Consider the following 25,208-nt stretch of genomic DNA (forward strand, 5'->3'; position numbering starts at 1 on the left):
ATTGAATTCATGTTCATTCACATATAACGTGCATGTTCATTCGCATATTAATAACTTAACAATCACATGCTATATATTATATATTAATATATGTATGTTTAATTACATCACTAACTTAATATATATTAACTATATATGTATTTCTTTTTGTAGCTAGATATATACATATATCCAAATAACAAAAACTAATATAGCCATGCATTTTGTTCTATTCACTTTTCTATTAATCATGAATTGCTAATCCTTTCACTTCCATTGATAAATTACAAGCCCCATACATATCGTTTATCATAATATCACTCATCTCTAAGGGTCTATCATCTTGCATCAAAATTGATGATAATAATAATAATAATAGTCTATACAAACATCTAAAACAATATTATATTAATTAAGAATCAAGACCCCACCATTTTTCATCGATGATCATGAGAAGGAACTAGGTTTAACTACGATGTGTCTCAATGGATGAAGAACGTCACTTCCGCCTGCGTGTTTCACAAACTCCGCCGGAGATAAAAAGCTACCATGGCAAGCACACAATATCTTCACCTGTTCTCCTCTTCCGTACTTATATAAAATTCCTTCAATCACTCTTCCATTAGGCCCATCTCCTTGAGTGAAAACGCAAGGCATCTCCTCCATTGAACCCGACCCTATCTCCTTCCCCTGATACCTCGCCGGAGTACTTTCCCGGTGATCACCACCACCACCACCCGCCGGTGCCGGTGGTTTTGAACATGATGAACCAATCACATGATGATCATTACGTTCTTGTAGCGAGCTTGTTTCTCCACCACTTCCGCTTGATCCTAAACGGAAAACAAATTCATTTCTACATAAGCTAAACCATCAATCATCGAGTGTAATTATTGCTTATAAGTAAGCTTCGAAGATTGCGAGTGTATAATTAAAAAATTAAGAGGACTGAGATGTAACTAAGCTCAAAGTTAGTGGACTATTTGTGCTCATAATCTTGTAGAAAAAACAATTGTTTAATCCAAACCAATGTACACTTTTTAATCCACATTGTAATCGTCTTTACAGATATTTTGACTGGATTTAGTAATTTAATGTCTGGAAAGAGCGTTTTACCAACTATGACTTACAATTAGGGCAACAAAAGGAAAATATAAATCAAGTTTACCACTTGAATAGGAAAAACACGTTGCACTTATATAAAGTACAAACAATACTGCACGAAGTACAATATGGCAACGCACAAAAAATATCCACGTTACCTTGACGATGCGTACTCTGATATTCTGACATACTTCCTTGCGACTCCTGTGATGCCGGCGACGACAACCCTCCACTACCAGTACCACCGGCTGTCGTTGTTCCACCACTTGACGGCCATTTATCCGACCCGAATGGCGGTCCCGGTGAGGACCCAACGCGGCTCATAGCTGCCACGTACTCCTCCCGTTCACCTCTGGTCAAATTTCTCTGTTTTTCCGACCGTCGTCGCTTGGCGGCGAGTCTCCTTAAGCTCTGGAGTTCCTTTCTTTTTCTCCATTCCTCCTCCGTCTCAACCGGTAGGGAAGATGTTCGGATAAGGCCGGAATAAGAGCGGCCCGGACCTGTACTCCCTCTACCACTAGCTAACACGTCGTCGTCTCTTACAACCGGCAAAATCGCAGCAATTGAAGACGACCTCACCAACTTAGTATTACTCTTGTCAACACCAAATCGTCCACCTAACGACAACCCTAGATTCAACTCCACCTCGTCGCCGGAACCCGAACCCAGATCCTCTTCCGGATCGGATCTTCGATGAGGTCCGGCATCGGCGCTACCTACTGTAAATCTTCGTAATAAATCTCTAGGAAATCTGGTGTTTGATTGTATTGATAAGTTTTCCATCTCATTGCTTGTTCTCTCGCCCATATCGAACACAAAACGAAATTTAAGATTGAATTTTTTGGATTAGACCGCTAATTTAGTAAAATCAAATTGGAGCTGTTGATGACCTGATTTGTGGAAACCCAGATGGGTAAACTTGATTACCATCCCCATCTTCTTTGGGAATGAAATTGTTTTTCAGGAGTGATCAGATAGAAAAGAGGTAACACATGACGGGTTTTAAGTTAAAATAGCGAGACAAGCAATCGCCGGAAACAATGGGTGAAACGATATTATGGAGAGAGAAGGAGATACAGAGGTAGCAAATCAGGAAGAGATTCGTGGGGAAGGGAAAAGAAAACTTGACAACGAAAGCAGAAAAAAAATGAAATTTTCATTTTTGGTCCTTCACATTATGAATGCTTGTGTTTATTTTGTTTCATTGTAGATCGACCATTTGATACTTATCCTATATATTTTGACGCGCATATGTTGCAGGTCCTATCGTAAGTGTCAACCCGCATATCAAAGTATTGGGTAGTTAGAGAAACTTCAAAATTTGAAAGGATGTTTTCATAATATCTTATTTTGCAAGGATGGTTTTGGTAAGAAACAAAACCCCAACAACAATATAAATGAATGGACGAAAATGCCCTTTTGGAAGAAGGTGGGGGACATAAAGAAAGGACAAGTGGCAGAGACAAGAGAGGGGTAGTGGTGACACGTTGGGTCTTGATTGATCATCAAAGCTTTTAGATTTGAACATTAAAATGGAATAAAAAATTATATAAACAGTTCTTTGTATTCAGTTCAATTTTATTTTATTTTTTATATTATTTTTAACATCAAAATATATTACTATTATAATAATTTTTATAAATATATATTTTAAAGACATTTTAATGATTATTTATTTTATATATTTATTTATTATTATAAGATAGTTATAAATTATATTACTGTAAAATTATAACAAAATATTATATTATTATATGTTAATTTTTTAATTATTTATTTTTATATGAATTTAATATATGAAAATAAAATTATATTTTTATAATTTATTAATATCATTTAATATATAATTTGATATTACAAATATGTATTTTAATTATAACTAGTAATAACCCCTCGCATCATTGGCACATGTTCGAATAAATTTAGCAAAATATGTGTAAGCTTTATATGATACACTGGTACTTCACCTTTTGGTAAGATTATAATGAAGGGACATAGTCGACCTGAGGAGCATTGTATTTCCTCTTGGAGATTGTCAAATGTTGGCAGTTCCATAAATTTTGTCGTGAGGGGTATATATGAACTGAGTATGATAGCATGAGAATACCTAGTCTGACCATATGGTATGGTTCATCTCATGATGTGTCCATGACAGCCTGGACTGTGGAAGGTTTGTATATAACAAAATTGCATGGCTCTTGTTGTTTTGGTAAGGGTTTAGTGAGATGTTTAACTGGGCTCCTGCTGGTCGGTGGGATGATGGCCATGTGCATATAGGTTGATTGGGTGTTGGTCCGGAGTCTTCATATTTGTTGTTAGGTGATGGCAAGAACAGTGAGGAACCGTAAGCTACTCTTTCCAATGATTAAATGGTGTCAGAAGTGTCATGAACCAACGTAGATTTCACTTATGTGTGTTGGGCTGACAATTATGTCGTGAAGTCCCATGTGTTTCGTTCATTGGTCTTTGGCATGGTCGGGTATTTGAGTGGTATGGAGATGCTACTGATGGATCAGTAGCCGAAGGGTATGTGTAACATCCCGGAATCGCAAGAGTAGAGTTGAAGGGCTAAAAGTGTAAGTTTTAGAGGGTGACTCGGCGAGTCCATGGATAGACTCGGCGAGTCAGGTCGCGGCTATGGTCGCGTGTCTAGTGGCCTACTCGACGAGTCCAAAGATGGACTCGGCGAGTGGGTGCTGTATGGAGAAAACCCTAATTTTCGGGGTTGAGCCCTATATAAAGAGCATTATACCCCTCCACAGCCTCCCTTATCCCCCCCCCCCCCTTGAGTTCCAGAAACCCTAAATTCGTGGAGAGTTCATTTTGTGGAGAAAATTAGAGCTTGGAGAGGTGTTGTTTGAAGAGATCTTGAAGGAGAAGTGGCTTAGATCAAAGGGCTTTGCTTGGATTCGAGTTTGGTTGCTATTGAGGCACCTTTTGGAGGTAACACTTTCGTTCTTGGGCTGTATCTTCCTAGTTTCTTCATTTTGGGGTTTGTAGGGAGTATATCTTGGAATGTTTTGGAGTTTGGAGGTTAGATCTGAGGTTGCTACCTCAGATCTGGAATATTAAAGGCCTAGAGTGCATTAAAGTTGTTGTGTTTGAGTGCTTAGTGAAGCCACCATGTCCCAAACCTTGGTTCTAAGGTGAATAAGGCTTAGATCTCCTTAGATTCACGTAAAGTTTGCCACTTTACGTGATGGATGGATTGTAGGAGGTTGGATCTATGTTTTGGATCAATTGCATGGCCTGAGATGCTTCTGTATGGATTCAGACCGGTGGTACTCGACGAGTCACATGGGTGGACTCGACGAGTTGCTTGAAGATGGCCTGGAACTCGACGAGTTGGAAGAACAACTCGGCGAGTAGGTTGAAGATAGCCTTGGACTCGACGAGTCCATTTGGACTTGGCGAGTCTTGTCGAGGAAGTCCCAATATTTCTGGTTGAGTCGAGGAATCGGTGAGTCAAGGGATGACTCGGTGAGTTGGGTGCGAGTGCACTCAGAGTCGTTGGACTCGACGAGTCTTGGGGTGACTCGGCGATTTGGGTCGCTGATTGAAGGAAGTTCTGAACGTATGGACTCGGCGAGTCATCGGGTTGACTCGGCGAGTAGGGTCAGTCAGGGGTTGACTTTGACTTGTCCAAGGGTGACCAGTTGTCTTCCAGGGGTATTTTGGTAATTAAGGGTATTTATTGAGTTGTATGTTTTGATGTTCAGTGGGGGAGTTCGTGTCAGAGTTCGGAGCAGCAGGATCTTATCTTTTCAACCGACAATTTCGAGGTGAGTTATCCTCACTATATCAACAGGGTCTAAGGCACCAAGGCCGGCCCTTTATTGGATTGAGATTCGGATATGGTTATTATGTTATTGTTTGATGTGTCTGCATCTTGGTAGTTAGGATGGTACATGCTAGGAGACCTTGTTAAGGTCAGTTTTCCGATATACAGAGTGATGCTATGCTAGTGACCGGTTAGGTCGGTAACCCGGTTAGGGTAATGATATGCTATGTGATCTGCTTGCTCGGTTTGTTGACTATGACTGTTATATGAATGTATGTTTTGTGCATATGGTTGTTTGGACTGGAGATGGGTTGAGGCGGGTACTACTTTGTGCTGTAGGCCAAGATACCCAGGGAGGACCGGTTGTTCCGAAGGCCCAGCGAGCGGTTCGGATAGGCTGTAGGCCCCACGAGGGCGGACCAGACGTGCCGAGGCTCGGAGAGTGGACCAGGCCGACTGAAGTCCCGATGCGGGCGGACCATTCATACTGTAGACTCAGAGAGTGGACCAGGTGGGTTGAAGGCCCGATGCGGGCGGACCAACCCCACTGTAGACTTGAAGGACATGACTAGACCTGGAGGATGGATCCGATGGACTGTAGGCCCGGTACGGCGGACCAGTCACACAGTAGGCCCGATATGCATGGCTGTTCTATGTTCTGTTATGTTATGTATGTTTTGTATGTTTTGGACCGGAAGGTCGCAGCCTGGAAGGGCGTATGTGTGGTTGGTATCTTAGGGGTATATCACTAAGCTTTCGGGCTTACAGTTGTGGTTTAATGTTTTTCAGGTTCTTCAGGAGACCGTGGCAAGGCGAAGACGCGATCGTACCGCTCCTCATGATTTTGTAGCAATGTGATTATGGGAATACTCTAATAATTTGTATTGAAAACCTTTTTGTAAACATTTTAATGGAAATCGGGTTGTTTTGAAAATTTTAAATTTGGTTGTATTTTTCGGATGTTACAAGTTGGTATCAGAGCCTTGGTTTGAGTGAATTGGAGGAACACTTGTGCGACTCCAGTCTCAAATCGAGGAGGGTTTTCAAAAGAGAATCTAGAATGGTTTTCAAAATAAGTGAAGGAGGACGCGGAGGTACGATCAGCCGGAGCCAGTAAGTAGCCCCAAAATACCATACATGACAATTGTTTTCTTGAACTTTGATAGAACAGCATGCTAGAGTTAGGCTAGGGATCTTCAGGATTTCTTGATGAGTTGCCTGATTTATGATGCCTTCTAGCCTAGGGTTCCTTGTGAGAGATTTCTAGTGTTCCTCTAGTTGTGAGGATAGAGCGTTGTTATGTATGTCGCTAGGGTGTTATGGGAGTACTTCATACAAATATGGGTTGGTGTGGAAGGTAGTATGGGCCCGTACTACTGAAAGCACGGACTCATACGCGTATCAGGGAAACCATGACCTCTAGGGTTGGGATGAGAGCTGGTTCCCGGGATAGTGGAATATGTCTGAGATTTGGTGTTTTATTTTCAGTATGGAGATTTCAGGGCACGCTGGGAGTGGATCCGGGTCAGGATCAGGAGCAGGAGCGGGAGTTCCGGGTGGGTCTGTACAACCCGAGGTTGTCAGCCAGATGAGTACGCACGAGTTGGATGCGAGGATTCGTGAGATCCTGCATGATGAGGTCGCTGCATTGTTTCGGGCTGAGCTGCCAGAGTTGTTTGGGTCGATCAAGACCGCCATGGTGGAGTATTTCGATGAGCGCTATGCGGCTCTCACGGAGACGGCTGCCGCGGCGGCTACCGTAGCAGTAGCAGCGGCAGGGGGAGGAGCCAGTAGAGGTTTCCAGTATCGGGACTTCAATAATACGAAGCCTCCCACTTTTGATGGAGTTCAGGATCCGATCGTTGCTATGAGGTGGTTATCAGATGTGGAGGGATGTTTCTTCACGTGTTCATGCCCTGCTGATCAGAGGGTGAGGTGTGCTTTGAACATGTTGAGGCTCGGAGCAAAGGATTGGTGGAGATTGACCACGGGGTCGTACTCGGATGCGCAGAGGGCGGCGATTTCATGGGATCGGTTCAGAGAGATGTTCAGCACTCGTTATGTTCCGCAGGTCGAGAGGGAGAGGTTGGCTCAGGAGTTCTTGGAGCTGAAACAGGATTCGGAGTCGGTGACGGAAATCACCAGGATGTTTACTGAGAGGGCGATGTTTTGCCCTGAATTCGCTTCGGAGCAGGCTCAGATATCCCGATATCTGAGTATGCTAAAGAGGGACATCAGACAGTTTGTGTCTGCGCAGAGGTGCGAGACTTTGCTGGAGTTGCAGGAGGCCGCCAGGCGGCGTGAGTTAGAGATTGAGTTACAGATGCGTGAGCTGAGGCAAGCTCCGGTTCAGTCGCAGCCGGCGACGAAACGGTCTAAGACCGTTGATTCCAGGATGGGAGATCACGGTAGCCACGTCTGTGGAAAGTGTGGAAGGGGTCACGCCGGGATTTGTCGGTCCGGTAGAGCATGCCGCAAGTGCGGAAAGGAGGGACACTATGCAAGGGATTGTCGGCAGTTAGTGCCAGTTCGGGATTTGAGGATATGCTATCATTGTCATCAGGTTGGACATGTGAAGGTCAACTGTCCACGGCTTGCTGCAGGACCGGTGCAGGCCCCAGAACCGGCTACGTTGAGGATCACAGGTGGAGATCAGGGTGGAGCGGAGCCCCCAAGGGCTTAGGGTCGTGTTTTACAGCTTGCTGCTATGGGTATGTTCTTTATGCTGTTTTGATTAATTATGATTGTTGTGGAAGTATTGCTATCTGTTGGTTTCATTGGTTGGTTATGGAATTGCGTTTCGGGTTTTCGTGTGGTATCCGTTGTTCCTTGAGGGTTTGGCGAGTTGTGATCGAGATTTCATTTTAGTATCTTTTGTTCCCTGAAGGATCGTTATGGTTATGGATTTGTACTTCGAGCTATCATTGATTATCCTTGTGAGGATTGGTGGCGGATGCGATGTTGGTTTGAAGGTCGAATGCTCGGAGGACGGTCCAGTCAGATTGGCTGAAGGTCCTGAGAGTGGTCCAGATTGGCTGAAGGCCTGGGGAGGCGGTCCAGTCATGCTGAAGACTCTGCGAGTATTGTTGGATCGGTTCGAGGTTATGGGTTGCGTATGTTGCAGTGGGATTACATTGGGAGGTCTGGCCCCGGGTAGCAATTTTGAGCAATGAAGGTGGTGCATGGGCTTAAAAGTCCCTGCGATGAGAATCAGAGTAGTGGTGATGCATGGATGTCGGGAACGCTTTAAGGAGGCAGTGTAGCGTGGGATGAGCACCATAGTGCCTGTCATGGTGACTGGGCGGATGAGTGGTTTCCTTGGTAAGGAAAGAGGGAGGATTGAAATTCCGAAAAGGGAGTGCGAATTCACGGAAGTGAAAGCGGCGGTGTAGAGTTACGATCGGAGTGGTCCGTCGATGGTCTTTGAGTAGTGTGTTGCGGCGGTAGAATAAAAGCTCATTCGACTTGATATGTTGCTTAGGGCGCGGAGAGAATACCGCAGGCGTAGAGCCAGGGAGAGGGGTTCGGAAGGGATACAGAGAAAGAGTCTTGGACTCTCAGAGTGATTCTGATCAGGGTTTTGGGTATGTATCAGAGGTTCATCCTGGAAGGATGTTTGGAGGATATCATCAGTGTATCAGGATATCCAAACCTGAGGGTGCTAGAACGAGATTAGCATGTGTGTGTGACTGCGAGAGGAGAACTCGGGGGAGTTGCTCCGGAATGGAAAAATGGGTCTTTCGGTTGCCATGGGATGGGTAGAGTGGAATTCGGATCGGGGATCCGATGGTTCGTGGCTTTATAGCCATGTGAGTCAAGTGAAAGATGAGAATTGGAGCAGTAAGGCATCATGGGTAATTCTCGGTTGTTGAGTGTGAATTATCGGAGGGTACAGCTGGTGCCCGGTTTGAGTAGGTGGAGGGGACACCGTATGGAAGGAGAAAGTGAGCTTCTGGTTTCTATGGTTGTACCTTGAGGGACTTGGTTTGGTCAAGGTCAAGTGGCGCGTCGGGGGAAGTAATTTGAAGATGAGATGTCGTAGGCTTCGAGGACGAAGCCTAATTTAAGTGGGGGAGAATTGTAACATCCCGGAATCGCAAGAGTAGAGTTGAAGGGCTAAAAGTGTAAGTTTTAGAGGGTGACTCAGCGAGTCCATGGATAGACTCGGCGAGTCAGGTCGCGGCTATGGTCGCATGTCTAGTGGCCTACTTGGCGAGTCCAAAGATGGACTCGGCGAGTGGGTGCTGTATGGAGAAAACCCTAATTTTCGGGGTTGAGCCCTATATAAAGAGCATTATACCCCTCCACAGCCTCCCTTATCCCCCCCCTTGAGTTCCAGAAACCCTAAATTCGTGGAGAGTTCATTTTGTGGAGAAAATTAGAGCTTGGAGAGGTGTTGTTTGAAGAGATCTTGAAGGAGAAGTGGCTTAGATCAAAGGGCTTTGCTTGGATTCGAGTTTGGTTGCTATTGAGGCACCTTTTGGAGGTAACACTTTCGTTCTTGGGCTGTATCTTCCTAGTTTCTTCATTTTGGGGTTTGTAGGGAGTATATCTTGGAATGTTTTGGAGTTTGGAGGTTAGATCTGAGGTTGCTACCTCAGATCTGGAATATTAAAGGCCTAGAGTGCATTAAAGTTGTTGTGTTTGAGTGCTTAGTGAAGCCACCATGTCCCAAACCTTGGTTCTAAGGTGAATAAGGCTTAGATCTCCTTAGATTCACGTAAATTTTGCCACTTTACGTGATGGATGGATTGTAGGAGGTTGGATCTATGTTTTGGATCAATTGCATGGCCTGAGATGCTTCTGTATGGATTCAGACCGGTGGTACTCGACGAGTCACATGGGTGGACTCGACGAGTTGCTTGAAGATGGCCTGGAACTCGACGAGTTGGAAGAACAACTCGGCGAGTAGGTTGAAGATAGCCTTGGACTTGGCGAGTCTTGTCGAGGAAGTCCCAATATTTCTGGTTGAGTCGAGGAATCGGTGAGTCAAGGGATGACTCGGTGAGTTGGGTGCGAGTGCACTCAGAGTCGTTGGACTCGACGAGTCTTGGGGTGACTCGGCGATTTGGGTCGCTGATTGAAGGAAGTTCTGAACGTATGGACTCGGCGAGTCATCGGGTTGACTCGGCGAGTAGGGTCAGTCAGGGGTTGACTTTGACTTGTCCAAGGGTGACCAGTTGTCTTCCAGGGGTATTTTGGTAATTAAGGGTATTTATTGAGTTGTATGTTTTGATGTTCAGTGGGGGAGTTCGTGTCAGAGTTCGGAGCAGCGGGATCTTATCTTTTCAGCCGACAGTTTCGAGGTGAGTTATCCTCACTATATCAACAGGGTCTAAGGCACCAAGGCCGGCCCTTTATTGGATTGAGATTCGGATATGGTTATTATGTTATTGTTTGATGTGTCTGCATCCTGGTAGTTAGGATGGTTCATGCTAGGAGACCTTGTTAAGGTCAGTTTTCCGATATACAGAGTGATGCTATGCTAGTGACCGGTTAGGTCGGTAACCCGGTTAGGGTAATGATATGCTATGTGATCTGCTTGCTCGGTTTGTTGACTATGACTGTTATATGAATGTATGTTTTGTGCACATGGTTGTTTGGATTGGAGATGGGTTGAGACGGGTCCTACTTTGTGCTGTAGGCCAAGATACCCAAGGCGGACCGGTTGTTCCGAAGGCCCAGCGAGCGGTTCGGATAGGCTGTAGGCCCCACGAGGGCGGACCAGACGTGCCGAGGCTCGAAGAGTGGACCAGGCCGACTGAAGGCCCGATGCGGGCGGACCAGTCATACTGTAGACTCAGAGAGTGGACCAGGTGGGTTGAAGGCCCGATGCGGGCGGACCAACCCCACTGTAGACTTGAAGGACATGACTAGACCTGGAGGATGGATCCGATGGTCTGTAGGCCCGGTACGGCGGACCAGTCACACAGTAGGCCCGATATGCATGGCTGTTCTATGTTCTGTTATGTTATGTATGTTTTGTATGTTTTGGACCGGAATGTCGCAGCCTGGAAGGGCGTATGCGTGGTTGGTATCTTGGGGGTATCTCACTAAGCTTTCGGGCTTACAGTTGTGGTTTAATGTTTTTCAGGTTCTTCAGGAGACCGTGGCAAGGCGAAGGCGTGATCGTACCGCTCCTCATGATTTTGTAGCAATGTGATTCTGGGAATACTCTAATAATTTGTATTGAAAACCTTTTTGTAAACATTTTAATGGAAATCGGGTTGTTTTGAAAATTTTAAATTTGGTTGTATTTTTCGGATGTTACAGTATGGGTCAGGTTTGGCATAGTCATTGTTATATATCAAGAGTCTGTTGTAGGTCCCTTGGATGATTTGACAGTTGGTTGTATACCTAGGTCATTTTAGGAGTTTGGATACCACACAAGATTTTGATTTGATCATGGTTACGCTCGTAGGAGGTGTTGGTTAGTGATGATTATAAGGAAGTCAAGTGAGTATTTGAGGCATATTAGGCTTAATCTGCAGGTTAGTGCTGCAGTTGAGTATTTCAAGTGACTTGGTTGTTTGTTGGCATCGAATGGGTTCTGAGTGGTCTTTTAAGTCTTCCTTATGGATGCCCCGGTTTTATGAAGTGGTTGAAGAAGACGTATGGAATGTGTTGATGTTGTTTTCAAAGATTCTAACTAAGATGGATTTCGAGGATGAAATCCATTTTAGGGGGAGGGAGAGGGAGAGAGAGAGAGAGAGAGAGAGAGAGAGAGAGAGAGAAAGAAAGAAAGAAAGAAAGAAAGAAAGAAAGAGTTGTAACATCCCATTCTGTGTTTCATTATTTTAAAATGGTTTTATAATAAAATAAGTATATGTTTATAGGGAAATAGAGATTAGTTAGCATTATAATTGATTAAAAGGGTATTTATTAGATTAGTTTTCATGTAGTGGATAAATAAGTAAAATAAATAAATGAATGGAGTTATATAAAAAATGTAAAGATAATTATTTATTATTTTGAATAATTATATAACTTATGATAAATAAATAAAGTTCTTGAGTGACTTTAAAAGAAACAAAGTTGTTGTGAGGGAGCATTTAGGGGGGGGGGGGGGACATAAATTGTTATGGAACTAAGGTTAGGGGTAGAAAACATCAAAGGTTGAATCTTAATGGACCAATTCTGCCAACTTTGAAATCTCTACATGGATGCTCCAGCTTTTGCAACACAGTATGTAGGATAATTCCCCTGGTTCTTGAATGTTGTAACATATCCTTCTCATGCTTCTCCCTCTTTTCATTGATCGTATCCTCCAAAAAGGAAACGAAAACCCTCTCTAAGTTTGTGTTGGTGTGTGAGAATTATGTGCGAATGGAGAGAGATAGTGAGAGAAACCGAGTGTATGTGAGAGGGAAAGAAAGAGAGAGAGAGAGAGAGAGAGACATCATGGGTGTTAATGCCAACAAGTATAGATCGAGAGAGATAAGAGTTAAGAGATCGATTTCTATATGATTTTAGTGTTTTTAAGCCTCCCATGAAGTGGTGGTTCCTAGTTCGATGCTGTTTTTTTTTTCAAAATGCTCATGTGGATTGGAGATCAAGTTGTTTCAAAGGTTGTAGCTACCATTTTCAGCTTTAGGTTTCTATGGAATCCCAACTACCCTTGAGGTTTCCAGCGAGAGAGCTTATAAGAGAGAGAGAGAGAGAGAGAGAGAAGAAAAAGAAAGAAAGAAAGAAAGAAAGAAAGAATTGGGTGTCACCGGAGTTTGTGTCGTTGGTGTAACACTCGTTTCAGGTATCGAATTACTTTCAGAATTCTAGGTTTTAGGTTGGAACTCGACGAGTTGAGGAGCTCCAACTCGTCAAGTAGAGATCATTTATGAGGACGCAGGACTTAGAACCTACTCGACGAGTCGGAAGGCCCCAGCTCGACGAGTAGGCGCTGTAAAGGAAAACCCTAATTTTCAGGGGTTTGCACCATATTTAAGGAACTTATGGACCATTTGTGGCCTCCCTCACCGTCCTAACTTCCCAGAGAAACCCTAGCTCGAGCCTTATACCTTTGTGAGTGTGTGTGAGAGCTTTAGTGAGTGAGTTGGTGTGGTTGTGAAGGATTTTGAAGCTTGAAGAAGGTGAAGTAGAGAGAGAAGCAGTAGATCCGACATCTACTCTATATTGGTAACCATCTTGAGGTATAAAGTTGCTACCTTGACCTCTGTTTGTTTAGATCTCATTTTATGAAAGAATATGGTTACTCTTGGGGAAAAACGATGTCATACTCGGATTTGGACTTGTCATGAAGATATGGTTCCAGATCTAGACCCCATGGACATAAAGTTGTCCACTTTATCTTGTTTAGGCTCTTTTCAATGCACTAAACCTTGTAGGAACCTTGATATTAGTGTTTTAGCCTTGGGAGGCCTTATATGCACGTAAAGTTTGCAACTTTACGTGGTAAGTACACCATAAGGGGTTAGATCTATAATTTAGGCCCTTGGATTCCACTGGAAGGACTATACACAAAAGGACTGAAGGAACTTGACGAGTTGCTTAACCAACTCGACGAGTCGGGTAAGGTTTACTCGTTTTCTAGATTCCGAGTGATTTTTGAGGGATTATAGTTTTCGGTCTACATGAGTTTTCGGTCTTCTGGACATTGAAGAACTCGACGAGTTACTCAGGTAACTCGGCGAGTTGACTCGGGATTGTGGTTGTATGGACTCTAAAGGAACTCGACGATTTGCTGGATGCACTTGATGATTTGCTAGATGCACTCGACGAGTTAGGGTCAACATGGACTGTTAACATTGACTGTTGACTTGGACTTTGACCATGGGTGACTAAGTTTGACTATAAGGGTATTTCTGGTATTTCGGGATTTTGACAAGTTAATCACATGATGATTATAGGCAGTTGAGTTGGAACTTCGTGTTGGGACTTATCCGATCTTATCTTATTAGTTCAGCATTTTGAGAAGGTGAGTCTTCTCACCATACCAATGGGTCCAAGGCACCAAGGCCGGACCACTTATATATATATATATATATATATATATATATATATATATATATATATATATATATATATATATATATATATATGGATGGATAGTTGATTAGATGATATGTCGATATGACACTTGTATGGAAGTCCCCGGGGGGTTCCCGTGGCAATATGTTAAGACCATGAGGAGGTTCCTATGGCATTTGGTATATAAGTCCTTGGAGGGTTTCCATGGCTTCCTAGTATGTTCACATGTTTAGTTCGTATAATATTTCTATGATTAGGGAAGACCATGTGGAGGTTCCTATGGCAGTGAGCCAAGACCATGTAGGGTTTCTAGTGGCGGCTAGTAAAGAACACGTGGGGGTTTCCAGTGTTACTTGGTGTAAGACCTTGGATGGTTTCCACGACATCACTATATGTTTATATGCATGGCTTATGTGGTTTATATAGCTTTATAGCTAATATTTTATATGTGATTTATGTGGATTGTGTGTGGTATGCTTTGGGGAACTTACTGAGCATTATCTAACACTTTGTTGGTTTGTTTCAGGTACTTCTAAGCCTAAGGGCAAGGGCAAGGCTTGATGGCGCTGCATGCACTCTCACAGACGTTTTTATGGGACACTCTGATATTTGAAATAAAATTTGTTGATGTTGTGAATTTGAAAACAATTGTTCTTGAGATTTTATGGCTGATTGGAAATGTTTTGATTATTTAAAAATGAAAATTTTCTTTTGAAAATTAGGTCGTTACAAGTTGGTATCAGAGCCTTGGTTTGAGGGATTCTGGCACACTCTCAGGTGTGTTAGGACTCCAACTAAGGAAATGGTAAAATTGTTTTCAAAAATAAAAGTTAAAAACTTCTTAAAATGGAAAAGAGGAGAGTGTAATGCGTGTGATCGGCCGAGCCAAGTAAGTAGTTCCCTAATATGTTAGCCATGGTATACTGATATTTGGATTATGATAATCGAATGAATCTTGTTGTGTGTATGCTTTCAAAATTGTATATGGTTAGGGTCTTATAGCCTCATAATGATTGATTTGGCCTTATTTCCTGTTCCTTGTATGGTTGTGATCTTAGGGTAGAGTTTGTTATTCGAAAGTCTATTTGATCATGTTCTATAATTGGCATGCATAAGGCAACCTATCATAATTGAGTTCTGGTTTGATATGGATGGAGGAAATCTTAGGATAGCCTAGGATTTGAGCTATGCGGTAGCCTGTAAGACATGATTTGTTATGGGATGAATTAGAGTTATCAGGTAGAGCCTTAGAGAAGGTACAAGTAGGTGTGGAAGGTAGTATTGGGCCCGTACTACTGGAAGCACAGGACCTGTACCTGAACTAATGTTAGATCTGGAAGCTCTATGGCGGACCGATGTGGGATGATCCCCTCTATGGAAATCCTAATCATTATGTTTTGTGGTATTGTAGTATAGTATGGTGGTGACACGGTTCGGAGCAGGGGGATCAGGATCGGGATCAGGATCTGGGTCAGGTGACACTACCGAGCCCATTGATGAGAGACTGTGCAAGCTTATTACATCCAAGGTTACGAGGGGCATCCTTGACACTACCCAAGTGATTTTTGGGATGGTCAAGGAAGGGATGATGGAGATCCTAGAGTAGAGGCTCAGGTCATTCAGAGCGGAGTTAGCTGCAGGCCAGGTCGGGGCCCAAACTCCCTCGTTCCGGGAGTTCAAGGTGTGCGGGTTTCCGGAGTTTTTCGGGGTCAGGGACCCCATTGTTAGTCGACGTTGGGTGGCGGATATAGAGAATACCCTGCGCACAAGTTCTTTCCATGTTGTGGTAAAGGTGATTTTTGCTTCATGTATAATGAGGGATCGAGCCCGGGATTGGTGGGGAGAGGTGACTAGCCAGGTGGAAGCAGCCGGTGTGGCTTAGATGACATGGGTAGAGTTTTTCAGACGCTTTGATCTGGAGTTTGCACCATCTATTAAGGTGAAACGGTTAGTGAGGGAGTTTCAGGAGCTCCAGCAGACCACCAAGACTGTGGCGGAAGTCACCGCCAAGATTCGGGAGCGAGCACTGTTGATTCCACAGTATGCCGCAGTTAAGGACATGAGGAGGATGATGTATCATTCCATGCTGAAGGATGATATCCAAGAGTTTGTGAACTTTATAGGGTGCAAAATCCTGAATGAGATGGTGGAGAAGGCCCGTGAGAGAGAGGAAAAGGTTGTGGACATATGGATCTTCATTTTTATACCGGTAAACACAATATTCCAAATATTTTATTACTTCATAGGTTTCATTCCTGCATATAGTTTTTAGATATAATTAGTAATTCCAGCATCAATTAAAAAAAATGTTCTTTCAACCTGTATATATGATGTACTTCATTTATTTAAAATGGTACACTTACTTTGCATGGGGTTGAATAAGACATCATTGCAAGAATAAGATTTATTTGATTCAAGTCGTTGATGGTTATCCATTACTCAACAGTTTCATATGCATCAAACATTATCAGATCTGGAGCAATTTTATACTGCAAAACGTGAAAGAAAAGGAAAAAATATTAAATTACCATTATAAATTAAAAAGATGAGATAAAAATATACCTAAAAATCAACTTTAAACACCAGGTTTTGAAGTACATTTAATGCTCTCTTTGCTTCTCCTTGCTACACCAAGTAGAACAAAAGCTTGTTTAAACTTACAAAACAATGTGTGTGATAAAAGTATTAAAATCTTGAAGTAGAATAAAAACCTAAATTTAATGATGAATCACAATCTCATGTTATTATTTTAGACTAGAGAAATATACCAATTCATCAACTCTACCATAGCTGAAAAATATACATTTGTTATGGAAATTGTGAATTAAGTAAGAAAATGAAATGTGAATAATATGATAGAGAAACGAGGGGTGAATTCATCACAATCAAATATATTACATGTGTTTATCTATAATTCGGTGTCTATTTTGTTAGAATTGACATATATAAAGATTCGTATATGACATTCAACTCAAATGAACTCAAAAAAGAAAGAAACATTAGCTATATTTTACTTTTTTGAAACCCAACATTGAGTATTCGTTATTGGATAAATCAAAGTGCACAGGCAAAACTTGTAAGAAAATCCCTAAGTCACTGGTGTCTGAGAGTCGATACCTTGTACCAAAAAACCAAAAATTGTTGTAAGAGAAAAGTGAGGCTTGCATCCATTTTAAGGAGAAGAACCGAGCACAACCCTAAATAGCCAAGCAGTCGCAGTTGTCAGTGAGGTGAGGTGGGACAGAGGTCGTCGACGAGATCATGTGATTCGAGGTCACTGAACTTTTCATAGAGCATATGTTTTGAATGGTTCTTGAAAAAATCCCTAGAAATGTCCTCTTCGATTGATTGATTCAGTTTCAAACGAGCTTTGAATTCGTAAAATAGAAATAGGGATTTTTCTTTTGTCGATCAAGAATCCCTAGCTAACGTCTATTTGTGATGAGAATGATATGGACATGGGATTTTAATTAGTATAGATACTCTACTAGGACGCATCTTTGAAATAATTATAAAGTTACATCTCTACACGATACTCATTTAAGATATGTGGCCTCCGTATTTCTATTTTTTATTGTTCGATACTAATTTTAGGGCGTGCAAAAATGCGTCTCATCTATCATTCAAATTTTGGTAAACTGACATTATTTTTAGGACGCTCACAAAATGCGTATTGTAAATCAATGTGTGTCATTGTTTGTGTGTCATTAAAGGGTTGTTTTCTTGTAGTGTTATGAGTTCATGGTGATAACGTTTTGGCTCACCAACGCACCGATGATATTTAGGGATTTTATGAATTGGCTATGTAGGTCAATTCTTGATAATCCGGTCTTAGTTATTATCGATGACATCCTGGTCTATTCCAAGACCAGGGAGCTATTGGATTAGATGTCTAGGTCAATAACTGGATTAGTATATACTTGAATTATTAGCAAAATCTTTTTGGGTTGCCCCTAAACCTAGTAATTGAATAGGATGACTTTTAGAGAGAGAGAATAATTTATTGCTTTATTATATGATTAATAAATAGCAATAAATGAATTTATTAATATGTTATGAAAATAATATATTAATTAGATATAACAATATTTAATTAATAATTAATTAGAAATTAATTAGGATTAATTTTGGGATTAATTGGATCAATTAATAATAGACGGGCCTAATCTGTAATTGTTCAATAGTTGAGGTAAAGGCATACTTGAATCCTCCTTGTGATGGACGGCTTTAAGGAGCCTAATAGGGTTCTAGAATGTGCCTAGTAGGGGTTATCAGGGATTCTTATTGCAACTATAAAAGGGGCCTTAGGATTAGAAATTCCGGCCACTCCTCCTTTGCAAGCGATGGCCAAAAGTTTCATCTCCCCTTTTCCTTTCTCTTAAGCCTCATTGTTGCCAGGGTTAAGTATGAACCATCAAAGGCACAATTTTTGGTGCTAGATTCCAAGCAACTACAAGAAGGATTTTTTGATTGTTTACTACAACAATCAAGAGGTATGTTTTTCTTCTATAATTTTCAAAATTGCATAGGATTATAGGGTTCTTGTTGTTCAATAGAATGTTACTTCAATAGCGATATGGTTATATCTAATCGGTTGCATGTACCCTTAACTGTATAAGGATTTATCTGCATTAATGCATGTAAAATCCATCAGTGGTTTCAGAGCATATGGTTGTCTAACAATTTAATGTGCATTGATTAAAACTGAACAAAACCCAATTGGAGGAAACAAAATTGCCATCCTGTTGCAGAACCACATCGTGGTGTTCTTCTGCCAGGACGTGGTGATTTTCGAATCCATGTCATTTTCCTTTCCACCACGACGTGGTAATTGTCTGCCATGATGTGGCGGACCCTCAAATCAGCTAAAATTGTATTTTCTTAATTCATTAATTGATTAAGATACTTATTTTAGATAATGTTTTCTATTGTATAAAACCGAATAATTATCTTTGTAATCAGATATCATTATCTTGAATTTGTGAATTATCCTTATGTTTTACCTGCATTTAATTATTTAATTAATAAAAAGATAAAGATTAAAAACATAATAGGTTTATTTTTTAAATTAAATTTATTCCTTTATTTCGAAATTTTAATTTAAACCTAGTATTTTAAAAAGTTTTTAAAATATACATTATATATAATATTAAAAGTTAACTAATATATGAATAAGATTAAGTCAGTTGGATCGCTAGTATGCCTCATTCAAAAAGATGAATTATAAGGGGGTATAAGGAAACTGCCTATAAAATGGCGGTTGAATGGATGTCCACACTCACCCACCGCTTCCTTGTTGGTGGAGGGTCGTTAGCAGAACGGATCTGATAGGACAATAACTTCATGAATAAGTATAATGATATAAAGTAACTAAACTCCTTTATAAAATACCACAATTAGTTACATTAGGAAAAATCTGAAAAGTATGATAATCCATAAAATTGAACATTATACATGTAACATCTCAAAAAGCACAGCAAATTTGAACTTTTCAAAACAACCCATTTAATAAAAAGAAGTGTTTATATAATCATTTTTCCAAAAACATTATTCAAATCAGAGTCTCCCAAGATCAACAACATAAAACCAAGGATGCGTATGGTTAAGCCTTCACCTTGCCACGGTCCTCAAAAGTACTTGAAAGAAAACTAAAAATGTAAGATAACGCTTAGTGAGTTCCCCAAGGTACCACCAAATAAACAGAACAAACAACAACATATATATAGAGCCTTCAGCATGACTGGACTGCCTCACTGGGCCTTCAGCCCATCTGGACCGCTCTTTAGGCCTTCGGCCTGACTAGTCTGCCTCGCATGCCTTCAATCTATCCGGACCACCCTGGGTATTTTGGCCTTCAGTCTTAGTTGGTCTGCCTCAACCCAGTAACCATCATTTATCAACATCCACCATACAATTAACAACTAGCATATACAAGTAGTCATACAAATCTAACATATCACTACAGCATAACAACATTCTATATACCAGAATATAGATCTAGCAGATCACTACAATATATCAACATACAGTAAACCAGGATATCAATCCAATGGGTTGGCCTTGGTGCCTTCAATCGTAAGTACAGTAAGGAAAAATCACATCTCAATCCACACACGGTCCGAATAAATCACTGCCCCGACAATCACTACTCGACTCCTAGAAATCAGGACATATCCCATTCTAGATTAATAAAACTTCCAAAAATATCCTCGATCAACTTGGTCAAGGGTAAAAATTCGAGTCAACACCCAGCCAAGCCAACTAATCCGAGTCGACCCAGCCGAGTATGTTGGGTGTACTCGCTGGTTGAATATCTGATGGAAACCTGATTGTGTACGTGTATCGTCCTACTTGGTACGCCTAACGTAGGCGCCTAATAAGCCTTTTCACCATTACGTGCTTTATACACCAAAGTTTCATGTCCAAAGTCAGATCTAAGTCCTAAATAACGTTTTTGACCAAAAAGTTTGCAACTTTATGGTTCTGCATGGCCAATAAGGTCTTAACATCAAAAACCTCAACCATTTAACCCATTAAGACCTCAAAACACATGCATGGAAGTAAATATATGATCGAGACTACAATTTTATGCTTCCAAACACCTCAAAGTGACTAAAAGGACAACCCAAATGGATTGGAGTAGCTTGTACTCAAAATACCTAAATAATGGGACTAAAAGGGATACAATCTGCATAGCTAACTTATATATATATATATATATATATATATATATATATATATATATTCATAACTTATACCTCAAAATGGATCTTGAAGGTGAGGTGCTCCTGGATCTAGAAGGTCTTGATCTTCCAAGATGATTTTTCTTTCTTCGCCTTGCTTCAAAGGCACCACAAACATACACTTTTGAGCTCAAAGGATCGCATACAAGAGATTAGGGTTGTAAAAGACGAAATGAAGGTTGGAGGTTGGAGAGGGAATGAGGAATGAAGAGTTAATGATGCTTACATTTGAACCAAAACCTAAAATTTAGGGTTTGAGCATTTACCACGTACGCCCATGGTACGCAGTCTACACCCAACATACTAGGGTCTGCTCTAGTACGCCTAGTGTACATAACGTATACCCAACGTACTAACCTCTTGGCCAAAATTACAAAATTATCACTATGGGCCATTTTGTAAGCTTCCTCATTCCTAAGGGCTAAAAATCAAAAACCTTCATATATAAGAGTGAATTTTGGACTTAACTCAAGCCGGGATGTTACGATTCTCCCCCACTTGAACTAGAACTCATCCTCGAAGTTCGCTGCTGCAAATAACTCAGGATAATGCTTCTGTTTCTTTGCCTTTGGATCCCAGGTCCACTTGGAGCCTTTCTAATGCTGCCATTGAACCCTTACCAAAGGTATCTCCTTGTTGTGCATGACCTTCATCTTTCTCTCCATTATCGCTATCGGCCTTTCAATATAATTCAGGTGCTCATCGATCTGGATATCATCCAAAGGAACCACTGCCTCATTGTCTAACACGCACTTTCGTAAATACAATACATGGAAAGTGTTATGGATCTGACTGAGCTCACTAGACAAATCCAACTGGTAGGCCATCATATCTACCCTGGTGATCACATAGAATAGTCCAATATATTGGGGACCTAATTTTCCCCTCTTACTGAAGTGTATCACACCCTTCCAGGGTGAGACCTTCATTAATACCATATTGTCTACCTGGAACTCCATCTTTGATCGACGCCAGTCGATGTTGCTCTTATATGTTGACTATGAGCTGTCTCCAATCTCTATCTGATCTGCTAGATGAGCTCTGTAGTTTGGAATTCCTCCTTATGACTCTATGACCAACCTCCCCCTCCCCCAACAAACCGGGGTACGACATCTCCGACCATACAATAGCTCAAAGTGCGGTGCGCCAATGCTGGAGTGATAGTTGTTGTTATAGGAAAACTCCACGCGACGTTGGTAAGAATCCCAACTCCCACCAAAATCTATAACACAATCCCACAACATATCCTCAAGTGTCAGGATGGTTCGGTCACTCTGTCCCTCAGTCCGTGGATGATAAGTAATGCTGAAATGTAGTCTCATTCCCAGTTCCTCCTGGAACTTCAGCCAGAATTGGGAAGTGAACTGAATATATCAGTATGATACAATGGATACTGGAACCCCATGACGAGCAACATCTCAAACATACACATAGGCCAACTTTTCGGCCGAGGAACTCTTCCGGATGGCCAAAAAGTGGGCAGTCTTGGTCAGTCAATCCACGATGACCAATATAACATCAAAACCCTTGGAAGTCTTTGATAGCTTGGTGATAAAATCCACTGTAATCTTTTCCCACTTCCACATGGGAACATGAAAGGTCTTGTATGCTCAAGGGTCATATTAAAGTGATATTGCTAATTAACATATGATACTAATGGGTCACACTAACAACAACTTGATATAATTGATTATTTATTAGAATTGGTTTTAATTCATATTCAGTAAACTCTTATAATCAAATTGGAAATTAATTATTTCATGGAAATAATAATTTTCATTAGCAAGTAATATTACATAAGTCATGTACAACATTTTGGAACATGAGGCCTTTTGTTTTTTACCTAAATGTTAAGGTTTATATTTTATAAACTTGGGTTTTAATAAATATAAAATTTTCTTCTCCTTTTGTTAATTAAATTCGAAATATACTTTAAGGATAAGGGGATGGTGCTTTGACTTATTTAATCAAAAGTAATAAGAGACATGGGGGACAATCTAGCTAGTAGATGCATGGGTGCTTAATGGTTAAAGACCCATGAGTATTGTGCATGCTTTAAAAAAGGTGGAGAAGGATTTCACTTGTTGGTTCATCTCTCTAAAACCGTAACATGCAGAGTGATATGAGTTCTCTCTCTTTTGTTCATCTTTCCTTGAAGATTACTTGCCTTTACATTCCCTCATTAAGTTAATATTGGTTATGAACCTAAAGCTTAAGGGATTAAGAGTTTATAGACTAATATCAACATCAAGTTGAGTCATTGTTGGTGTCTCAAAGGTTCCATCTTCTTCATCAACTTCCAAGACTCCCAAGAGGATCCAAAGAACAACAAAGGTTGTTATTTATTAATCCATTCTATGGTTGGGGGTTTAATCTTTCTATGACTTTTAAGTAGATCATTTGTTAGTATAAAATGTTTTATGTTATGCTCTAAAATAAAGTCTTCCATTTGCTATATTTTTCTAGTTTATGAAACTATTTTTGAACTAAAACCAACCAACTGGTATCAAGAGCCACCTTGAAAGTTTGGTTAGATTTTTTTGATTTTTGGAAATCTTAGTTTTTGGAGAATATAGATAACTTGTTTTTGTATAAAAATAAGTTCATACATATTTTCTATGACAACTTTATATTTGTTATTTTAAGTGACAAAAGTTTCATGCGTCTTTTCTCATCTAAAGTTGTTTTAGAAAAACAAAGGTTGTTTTATGTGCATGTTGATGTATATTATGTTTATAAACTAACCAAGGATCATTATGATTGTTGTGTTGTTGGGTTTGTTGTTTTTGTTATAAAAATGGTTGTAATAATTTATTTATTAATATGGTATGTAATAATTAAATAGATTAGTTTTCTTGTTTACTTTTGTAAAGTAATAGATTATTTTTTATAAATAATTTATTTTTACAGATATGTAACAAGAAATAAATTTGGTGCCATTTTTTTGAAGACAAAAGGCAATTTTCAAGCTCATCATGTGCTGGGCAGAAAGATGACACTTTTTGAAAAGTGTCATGAATATTACACAAATGCTGAACAGAAAGACGACACTTTCTGAAAAGCGTCATGGATGCAGCAGATTTTTCTTTAAAGAAATTCTTCAAATCTTTTGCAAGCCATGAGTGTTTACTCAAGTTGGAGCTTCTAAAACAACATTACAAGAAGATTTTTGGTCCCTTTAAATATCCATTTAGTAATGGACTTGGCATTTTTTTGTGTTGGCTCACAAAAATGTCATTAGTTGGTTATGTTTATGCACATATCTTTTTATGCATGTTTGTGTTGTTTATTTTATGCAATTATTATGTGTTGTTGATAAATTAGTTTTTCACATGCTAAAATATTTAGACAAAATTAACGTCACATGGAGTTTGGTTTTCAAAATTGACAAAAGATGTAACACGTTATTTCTTTAAAATAAAACCTAGTTTTATAAAATCATTAATAACAGCAAATTTTGAAATACTCTATTATAAGTTTTAAAATTGTGATTTTTGTAACTTATACAAGCTCCAAATATATAAGTAATAAAATGGAGTTAATTTAATATATAAAAGATTCAAATGCACTCAAACTTAATACCGGTTATTAAAATTGAATTGCGTCAAATTATTTAAAAACTAGCTTTTTATATAGAACCTTTAAAAGTGATTTTCTTTTGAAAATTGATACCATGGTTTATTATATGCATGTAATAACCATGATATCATATGTTTTTAAACTAGAATTATAAAACATATATACAATCCTTTTGAAGAACACTCACACATCTCTTGTATGCACTAGTGAGATAAAGGATACCTGACCGCTTTGTGTTATCTTTTGATGGACGGGGTGTCTTAGTGATTTCTATAACCAAGTTATAGGCCGATTATACAAGTTTTTCAAATTGGATTATTTGATTGGAAATCCTTTGTGACAAATGATACCTAATCAAGATAGTTTCGAGGCATAGATGAGATCAAACATGTCTAATTAAATTAGTTATTAGCGATCCCACAAATCTAGGAATTTTGTAGCAAGTTATAGTTGATAATCGATATCTACCGGATTGAATTCAATTGGATGGGATAAATGATACCTAACCATTTATTTGTTTTGCAACTTGGATCCTAGACTTTGATAATTAATGTTTTTGGAAACTAAAAGGGTATTAATTATTGAAGATTAAATATTGAAAATACTAAATGCATTTTTGTTAAAATTTTGTAGATGATAACCAAATCCAATCTCACAACCATTCATCAATATGATCTTGTAAATCAACGTGAACATTTAATATTCGATGGGTATAATATTATCTAATGGACACGCATTTTGAAAGAAAATATCCAAAAGGATAATAATTTGTACATTCTTAAAGGACACCTTCCTGAACAACCTGATATCAAGGACATACCGAATCATAATGTTTGGTGGAAGCATTGCAATGATTCTGAAGATGTTTCTAAAAAGATACTGTACTAAGTTATTCTAGATCTCTAGGAGGAACTGTAAGGCTTAGAAGCACATTATATGTTTCGTCAGGTTGAGCAAATATTCCCAAGATATAGTAATTTGTTGTATGAACCAGCTCATACAAATGAAGAATGCAAGGCTGAAATGAGTCACTTCGT

General features: G+C 40.0%; 1 protein-coding gene across 1 annotated transcript; it reads right to left on the bottom strand.

Moving 5' to 3' along the window:
• Positions 1 to 230: 230 nt before the first annotated feature.
• On the bottom strand, positions 231 to 2,236 carry LOC145036490 (ninja-family protein AFP3-like). The gene is made up of 2 exons (XM_078984948.1): positions 1,242 to 2,236; positions 231 to 812 (listed from the first exon to the last, which is right to left on the bottom strand). Exons 1-2 carry the CDS (start codon positions 1,888 to 1,890, stop codon positions 427 to 429), a joined length of 1,035 nt encoding a protein of 344 aa, XP_078841074.1. The 5' UTR covers positions 1,891 to 2,236; the 3' UTR covers positions 231 to 426.
• Between the last annotated feature and the right edge of the window lie 22,972 nt (positions 2,237 to 25,208).

The sequence above is a fragment of the Lactuca saligna genome, chromosome 3 (assembly GCF_052625555.1).
Source record: "Lactuca saligna cultivar CGN05327 chromosome 3, ASM5262555v1, whole genome shotgun sequence".
NCBI classification, from domain to species: Eukaryota; Viridiplantae; Streptophyta; class Magnoliopsida; order Asterales; family Asteraceae; genus Lactuca; species Lactuca saligna.